The sequence below is a fragment of the Chrysochloris asiatica genome, unplaced genomic scaffold (genome assembly GCF_000296735.1).
Source record: "Chrysochloris asiatica unplaced genomic scaffold, ChrAsi1.0 scaffold00186, whole genome shotgun sequence".
NCBI lineage: Eukaryota > Metazoa > Chordata > Mammalia > Afrosoricida > Chrysochloridae > Chrysochloris > Chrysochloris asiatica.
In genome coordinates this window covers 4,208,356-4,217,583 of record NW_006408704.1, presented here as the reverse complement: position 1 = coordinate 4,217,583, position 9,228 = coordinate 4,208,356, and the positions used below count along the sequence as shown (strand labels likewise).

Here is a 9,228-nt window from a genome sequence, read left to right as displayed (position 1 = left end):
TGAAAAGAGGAGCATCAACCAAAGATTGTGTCCCCAGATACCTGCCACAGTCCAGTTTCAGATTGCCCTGTAAGGAAGGGGTGAGCACAGGCTTACTTGTGTGTACTCAGGTGTAGCCAACTCTTTCACATTTTTCACCACAGGCAGCATCTGTCTGTTTCCCAATTCCACGGCCCCTTCCTATAGAATTAAAGGCTCTTTTCAAATTTACAAATTTTTGAGAGACAAAGTACCCAGTACAAGGTAAACATGGGCTTTCTTGTTCTTACTAATCTGTCATAAACAGTTTCACCTGTTTTTCATCAAGTCTTTGATGTGGTAGAACCCATGTGGAATTGTTCACTACAGATTAGTAATTAAACACAAATAAGCCTATACTTACCTGGATTGTTGGGTAGTGCTGCCCATGTTCAGACACTGCCAAAGGAATTGAAATTCCTGTGCAATTTACACAGGGAAACCCATTCACAAATCTGTTTTTCAGAACACAGATCCCTGAGGGAGGGGAAATGCATTATTCGCTGACTAGAGTCTGTTCAGAGCTCCTAGGTGGTGCAAATGGTTAATGCTAACTGAAAGGTTGGAGGTTCTAATCCATCCAGAGGCACCTCAGAAAAAGGCTTGGTTGACCTCAGAAAAACCAGGCACTGAGATCTCTGGAGAGCACAGTTCCACTCTGCACATAAGGGGTCATCTTGAGTTAGAATCAGTTTGACAGCACTAGTTAGAGCCTGTGGAGGGATTACACAACAGGAAGTGAGGTGAAGGCCAACTTCACAGTCCCATGCTTTAAGGCCACCATCTTGAAATTCATAAGTTTGACATTTTTGTTTTTTACTGGACCCCATAAATTGGGCCATCAGTCTGGAATATGACTGGTTTCTATTGGCCATCCATTTGCACACTGCCTCTCCCCTACCCTCATGTTCTCTCCTGGGTCCCACGCTTTCTTGAGGCTCTGTCTCTGAAACTCCTGAGGCACCAGAAGCAGAGGCCAGTGTCAATGGCTGTGTGAAGTTTGGGGGCTGCAGTTCCCTTTCCAGAAATTTTTCTTCCTTTGCAGAAATTTTTCTCCTGTGGAATCTGAGGACAAAAGTGAATTCTCTCTCTCTGTTTTATTGTAGTTTGGGTGAAAGTTTACAGAGCAAATTAGTTTTCCATTCAACAATTCATGCACATCCTGTTTCCTGAATGTGTATGAATTGTTTGTAATCCCCTGATGTGACAACATGCTTTCTCTTTCCTCCTTGTGTTTACCAGTTCCATTCGTCCTTCTTTCCTGTCCCTTCCTGCCTTCTGAGCTGTGTTTTGGGCAAATGCTGCCCTTTTGGCCTCCTGTGGTTGGTTATATTGAGTAGTAAGCTGGTGTTATCACTCCCTTAATAGGCCTGGAAGCCCTGAGACTGTGGCCCTTAGACACCCTTCAAACCTGGAACTGAACTCACCCCCAGAATCAATTTACAGCCCAGAATGGATTTTCTTATTCCTGAAACAAATCACTGAGCTGAGCAGGAACTTTTCACTGTAAATATTTATTGAAGGGAAAATTTCTGAACTGAGATATTTTATAGCATCCTGAACCTCACACGTTTATGCAAATCACTTAGCAAATATTGAGTGATCTTTTGCTTCTCTCTTTAAGCAAAACAATACACCCAAGCTACATAGGAGAAAAGGTGATAAAGAATTGAGCATACTATAATAGGTGATGAAGGGAAACATGTGCTGCCTTAATTTCCCCGATATTTTATTATGAAAAGTATCAGTGAAATGTAAAAGTTGGAAGAATTATACAGTTAATACCCATTTACTTACCACTCAGATTATAAATTGTTTTCAATTTTTCTTTATCATATATCTATTCATTTATGTCTTCTTTTAACCAATCATCAACCAACTTTTCTTGATGCATTTTACTATAGATTACAAGTATCAGTAGACTTCCCATCTAACAATAGAATGTTGTTGCTGTTACATGCTTTCGAGTTGGTGCTGACCCATAGCGACCTTGTAAAATGTTTCCAAGGTACGGCTGATGAGGCAGACCATAAGGAACACTAGAAATGAGACGCCTCCGTGGATGAACAAGACGCAATCTTGTGACTGGATCATTCTGTGAGGCTTCAGAGAAGTGCTTCCGGCTTCCTGCACTGATACATACTTAGTCTTAGGGTTGTCTGGAGAAGCAGAACCAATGAGGTGTGTGTGTGTGGGGGGGGGACTTCAAAAGCTCATGGAAAAAGACTAAGACTCAATGGGAATACACGTGCTGATTGGTGACCACGCTCATCACTGATAAGGGGAAGTGAGGGAAAAACAGCAATGAAGATGCAAGCTAAGCCCTACAATATTCAATAGACTTCTGTGAACCCGGGTGGAGACCTGGTTGGCCAGCAGTGTGGCAAGACCTGGGGATTCTTGGGCCCAGAGTCAGTGACATAGCCACAGAGCACGAGAGTGGAGAGTGAAGCATCCAGCTGATAAGAAGAGAGGGCATATGCACAAGAACACCCACACTTGCAGATAATACCCACTTGACCTGGCTTCAATGACTGGATGATCAGAGCTCAACCAGAAGAAGAAAGAAGAGGAAAAAAAGATTAATCTGCTACAATTTGATGAACTTGACCTACACCCATGGATGCAGTAGCTCAAAAGAGGGAACAAATCCTTACAGCAAGGATCATCCCCACCCCCTCCATACACAGAGTAGACAGGGATGGGCAACTTAGACATTGACTACCCAAAATGGAGGTGGGGGTGGGGAGGGACTGGCTTACAAATTTTCAAGAGGGAACCTAGATTCAGAGGGCGTGAAGGAAGGTAGAATTGCCACTGAGTAGTATCCAATCTTTCTAGGCGGGGCTGATGAAACGAAATGCGGATAGGTCTCTTGTGATACAATAGTGAATAATTGTTATCAGGACTGATTGTGAAGGTTGGAATTGTAAAGGTAGACATTTTGTAGCAAGGAGGAGAGTGATTAACTTTTCAGCCTAGGAGCGGAGGTCTCTGGGACCATCAAGGGAGAAGAGCAGAGAGCAGGACCCTACCCAGAGAAGCAGTGATGCCTGAGATGGAGGCAGAGACAATATGTGGAGAGATGGAGCAGTTGGGGACTTTAGACACAGAGAGGGAGAGGGGCTGTGTGCTGATGACTGGGGGGCAGGCTTGTAGTATATACCCTTTGGTTCGTTGATGATGCATGGAGGGGATTGTAACCATAGCAATGAAACGATATACGATAGGATGAATGTAAAGCTAATGTTCTCACATGTAAACTATCACATAATTCACAATAAAATATTTTTTTAAAAAAAGCTCATGGAAAAATGGAACTAACAGATAACATTATTTTTCCATGAACTTTTAAAGGCTTCACGTGCGTATATATATATATATATATGTTGTTGTTGTTGTTGTTTAGTGCCGTCAAGTCGGTTCCGACCCATAGCGACCCTGTACAGGGTTTCCGAGGGTGTAAATCCTTACGGGAGTAGAAAGCCTCGTCTTTCTCCCGTGGAGCGGCTGGTAGTTTCGAACCGCTGACCTTAAGGTTCGCAGCCCGATTCGTAACCACTACGCTACCAGAGCTCCTTGTATATATATATACACACACATATATATATATATATATATGTATATATATATGTGTGTATGTGTGTGTGTATATATATATACACACACATATATATATATATATATATGTATATATATATGTGTGTATGTGTGTGTGTATATATATATACACACACACACAGTATGATTTTGTTATAGAATTGGCTCCCTCATGCCAGTTAAGGATGCTTTCAGTTGCAAGTAAAAACTTCCCTAACAGTTACATAAGCAACAAAGACATTTAATTACTTCCCATAAAAAGTCTTGGGGAAGAACATTGCAGCATTGGTATTTGGTATTTGGTATCGCAGCTCAGGGATAGCAGGCTTCTGTGTTGACGTCTCTAACCAGATACCATTTCCTGCAAGACCCCCAAATGACTGTCACTAACCCAGAGCCATGGAGCTTCTCGCTTCCCAGCAGGCAGAAGGGGGCAATTGGGAAATGACACTTTTCCTGGTTTTGAACATTTATTAGAGAGGAGGAACGTTCCAAGAGCCCAACTCCATCATCATACTCTTCCATTGGCTACAGTTGTGTCTTATGCCCACTCCTAGACCAAACCAAACCATTCTGACTCAGCGTGGCCCTATAGGAAAGAAGAGAACTGCCCAGTAGGGTTTCCAAGGCTGTAAATTTTTATGAAAGCAGAGTATCACAGCTTTCTCCTGCAGAGCAGTGGTGGGGTCAAATTGACAGCCAAGTGTGTAACCCCTGTGTCATCAGACTTCTACTGCTAGACCAGTGCCTGGCAACGAGGAGCTAGTGTTAGCTTAAACTGATCATGATGCATCCCACCTTCCCAGAACATGTGAAAAATGAGACCGTATAAATTATTTGTCTTGTTTTTTAACCAGGTCCCTCACTTGAATGTAAGCTCCATGAGGACAGAGATTTTTGTTTGTTTTGTTCTTTGCTGTAGTCACAACACCTAGAACAATGTCAGGAATCCAATTGTTACTGAATGAATGAATGAATAAACAAGGCAAAGGGGTTATGTGGCCATCTAGCAGTGTGTCCCGCACCTCACATACAGCATACTACAACCTGTGTGATAAATACCGCTGATCATCAAATCCCTGTCTTTGTGTCTTTCTTCCCAGGTAGTGAGGCATATTTGGAGGCTGCTCTTGTGCTGATGACCCTTCTTCCCAACTCCTCCCGCACCTTAGAAGACAAAATGTGCCAGAACAAGACCACCATGACCAATTCCCAACTGATGCCCCTGGTGGTGGTCCTGAGCACCATCTCCCTAGTCACGGTGGGGCTCAACCTGCTGGTCCTGTATGCTGTCTGGTGTGAGCGGAAGCTGCACACCGTGGGAAACCTGTACATTGTCAGCCTCTCAGTGGCTGACCTGATCGTGGGAGCTGTCGTCATGCCTATGAACATCCTCTACCTCCTCATGACCAAGTGGCCCCTGGGCCGGCCTCTCTGCCTCTTTTGGCTGTCCATGGACTATGTGGCCAGCACAGCATCCATTTTCAGTGTTTTCATCTTGTGCATCGACCGCTACCGCTCTGTTCAGCAACCCCTCAGGTACCTAAGGTATCGTACCAAGACCCGAGCACTGGCCACCATTCTGGGTGCCTGGTTTCTCTCCTTTCTGTGGATCATCCCCATTCTAGGTTGGCATCACTTTGTGCCAGGGGTCTCAAAGTATCTGGAGGAAAAGTGTGAGACAGACTTCTATGATGTCACCTGGTTCAAGATCATGACCGCCATCATCAACTTCTACCTGCCCACCTTGCTCATGCTCTGGTTTTATGCAAAGATCTACAAGGCTGTGCGCCAACATTGTCAGCACCGGGAACTCACCAATGGAGCTGTGCCATCCTTCTTAGAAATTAGTCTGAGGCAAGAGAATCCCAAGATGGGTTCCAAGAAACCAGGGAAGGAATCTCCCTGGGAGATTCTGAGAAGAAAGCCGAAAGATGCCAGTGATGGACCTGTTTCAAAGCCACCATCCCAAGACCCAGAGGAAATGAAATCTCCAGTTGTCTTCAGCCAAGAAGAGGATGGAGAAATGGCCAGACTCCACTGCTCTGCACCTAACATGGTACAGATGCAAACCATGGTGGAGGAAAATAGCAGTGAATATGTCGCCACCAATGAGAGCCAGCTTGAGACAGATATGCAGGACCTGAACATACCTGCGGCCACTGAGATATCAGAGGACCAGACCATAGGTGATAGCCAGTCCTTTTCCCGGACAGACTCAGACACTCCCACTGAGCCAGCATCAGGGAAAAACAAATCGAGAAGTGGGTCTGCCACAGGCCTAGACTATATCAAGCTCACGTGGAAGAGGCTTCGCTCACATTCAAGACAGTATGTGTCTGGGTTGCACATGAACCGTGAATGGAAGGCAGCCAAACAATTGGGTTGTATCATGGCAGCGTTCATCCTTTGCTGGATTCCCTACTTCATCTTCTTCATGGTCATTGCCTTTTGCGAGAAATGCTGTAATGAACAAGTACACATGTTCACCATCTGGCTGGGCTACATCAATTCCACACTGAACCCCCTCATCTATCCCTTGTGCAATGAAAACTTCAAGAAGACTTTCAAGAAGATTCTACACATTCGCTCCTAAAAGGGTTGCAACAAAGTGATGCTGATGGTGTCTCACAAGGCAAAGGAGGATGAAGGCTTGTGTGTTGCTGGGCACCTGGGCTTTCTAGAGTCTTAGGGGCTAGGTCATTCGGAAAGTTCTTATGCATCATTGGAAGAACAGCTGATGGTGATAGTAATGGTCAGCAGATAGATGATACTCTGAGTAGAAAGCAGACTATTACCAAGAGAATCAGACCTGGACAGAACTCTCCTGCTCCTCAGGAAATATGGGAGCCTCAGATTATACTTGTAATTCAAGCTTTCTGACTCAAATTAATTAGCAACTAAATGGACATGTGGGTAGAGTTTCACTGGAGCATTAACCAGAACTCTGGAGCTTTCCTGGAATGGAGAGCTGGGTAACTGTACAGAGACTGGCACATGCAAATCGATGCCGATGCCTTTGAGAGGCAGGACAGCTATTTCTCTGTGGCTGCCACTTCTGAGAACATCTCTCTTCAGAGTCACTTTCACAGCTTTCTCCAGAACCAGTGTTTCAACCACCATGGAAATTCTGCCTTGTTATTTCTCACTCACACATATTTGAGAGTAGGAAATTAAGCAGCTTAAACATCCATCATTTTCATCCCAAATCCCATTTGACTCTTAAAAATATAATGATAAAAGCTGCCCTCAAAAAAATAAATAAAGGAGAGAGAGAAATAGTTGTACAATCAAAACAACAAGAAAGAAAGCCTTATTTCTTGAGGACTTTAGCAGATTTGAAGTGCCTGGGTGGTGCAAATACTTAATGCATTTGGCTAGTAATCAAATGGTTGGCAGTTTGAATCTACCCATGGATGCCTTGGAAGAAGGACCTGGCAATCTCCTTCCCCCAAATCAGTCACTGAAAACCCTACAGAAAACAGTTCTATTCTGACACACGTGGGTCACCATGAGCTGGCGTAGACTCAGTGACAACTGATTGAAGTGGTACCCTGTTTATGTCCTTTAGGTACCACAGCAGGAGGGGATTGTCACAGGCTCTGGAAATTCCACGGGCAGCAAGGTTAAGTAATTTGCTCAAGGTCACATAGCCAGTTATACAAAGGAACTAGGATAAAAACCCTAGGAAGGACCACATTTTTTCCCAAAAGGCAAAGATTTGTTTTCCTGAGTACATACAATTATTCCCAAGAGTGGTGACAATTCTCAAAACAAACAAACAAACTGTTGGGAAGAATAACAGCTGACATAGAATAAATTTGTGACCGCAGAAAAGGGGCTACTTCTGACCTGTGAGTTGTGTTGTGCCTACTAAAAGTTGCTGTGTTCTTTTACAGTCACTGTTCCTATGTAAAAACTAATAAAAGCATGACAACATACAGTTTTACTTGGTGTTTATGTTGCAGTCTGGTTGTGATTTAGATCTTAAAACTTGATGCTAAACTGTATATGTGGAGCAAACAGGCGTGCCTGTACACACTGGTATTTTGTATCTTATGTCCCTTGTTTGCATGATCTGTTAAAATGAGATGTTCTTACCAAGCGAAATACAATGTTGGAAACTATACCATTAAGTGATTTATTTATTTCTATTTTTTGGAGTCTCTTGAACTGACAAAATATATTCAAATGTATCTGTTACAAGATTTGATACAAGATTTCGCTTACATTTCTGATCACATTTGTAAATGTCTTTAGACATTTCCCAAAAGTTCTTGGTCAAAACTGGGGGAGAGTTTAGGAGACATCTATCCTGGTGTTAGAATCTAAACCTGGTCTGTTTCTAGGTCAGAAGATCTATGAGAGAGTTTCATCTCAGGATCCCTCTGGATCCAAGAACATTTAAAAAGATCACTCCATGTGAATTGCTAAGTGCCCATTTCTTATAATGACGAACATTATTGAGAAAAGCAGTTGTAAAAATGGTGTGGGAGTGGCACCTGACCTCTTCTGACTTCACCAGGGGGGAGAAGGATCAAACTCTGCTTCAGCGCAAGGCCAATTCCTATGAGGCAGAAGTCAGACATGCCTCCATCCTCAACCTCCTTTACCAATTGTGACACCAAACATCCTTCCCACTATTAGGGGGTTTATTAGGGAAGTTAACAGGTTACAATTTAGGGTCTGAAGTGCTCAAGATCCAGTTCCTTTGGGCACAAGCACCGTTTTTCAACTGTACTAAAGGCAGGCCTCTCTCTGGTCCTAGGTCTTGTAAGCCATGTGACCCCTTGGCCTCTGCCCTGCTTGAACAATGTTACAAAGTTCCTTTAGTGCTGCTGATAAATGCCCAAAGGGCCCTCCTCTGTGCCACAGCCTCCGACTGAATGCACTTGGCTCTAGCTTCATGGGTCGGCAAACCTAGCTCCACCGATTAAGTGCTTGGAGGCAATAAGTTATGATTGTAAAAAATTAATATCTTTGTAATACTCACCAAATTACTGGGCTGTTGTTGTTTGTTAAGTAGCTGGTGGGTTTGAACGGCTGACCTTGTGTTTAGCAGTCTGATGTTGACCCTACAGTTCCACACTAGGACTGGGTGGTTGTTGGTGATAGCTGGGTGCCGTGGAGTTGGTTGTGACTCAGAGCTACACTGTATAGCGTTTCTGAGGCTGTCAATCTTTACAGGAGCAGGAAATCTCACCTTTGCAACTCTCACCAAACTGGGTGGTAGTGGTGGTGGTGGTGGTGTGCTATGGAGTCACTTCCGACTCATGGAAACCCTGTATAGGGTTTCTGAGGCTGTGAATCTTTATGGGAGCAGAAAGCCTCCTCTTTCTCCCATGGAACAGTTGGTAGTTTCAAACTGCCCACCTTGAGATTAGCAGCCTAATTTGTAACCACTACGCTACCAGAGTTCCTTAAAAACTGGGCGGGACTGTGTAAATAGTAAATAAGGTGTATGAAAACCTAAGAAGTGGACTGATTAGCCATCCCTGCCCGCCAGCAAACCTCCTGCCTAGAGGCATTCAGCTTTACTTGCCCCATGGCCTAGAGGCTCACTTCTCTGTTTTATACCCTCAACTCACTGTTCCAACAAGGAGACCTAGG

General features: G+C 43.9%; 1 protein-coding gene across 1 annotated transcript; it reads left to right on the top strand.

The window, feature by feature from the left end:
* The first annotated feature begins 4,756 nt into the window (after positions 1–4,756).
* On the top strand, positions 4,757–6,214 carry HRH1 (histamine receptor H1). The gene has a single exon (XM_006872181.1). The coding sequence runs from the start codon at positions 4,757–4,759 to the stop codon at positions 6,212–6,214; it is 1,458 nt and encodes a 485-aa protein (XP_006872243.1).
* The last annotated feature ends 3,014 nt before the right edge of the window (positions 6,215–9,228 follow it).

Bases quoted from the DNA above. Each gene is read 5' to 3' on its own strand.
- HRH1 (XM_006872181.1), top strand. From the start codon at position 4,757: ATGACCCTTCTTCCCAACTCCTCCCGCACCTTAGAAGACAAAATGTGC.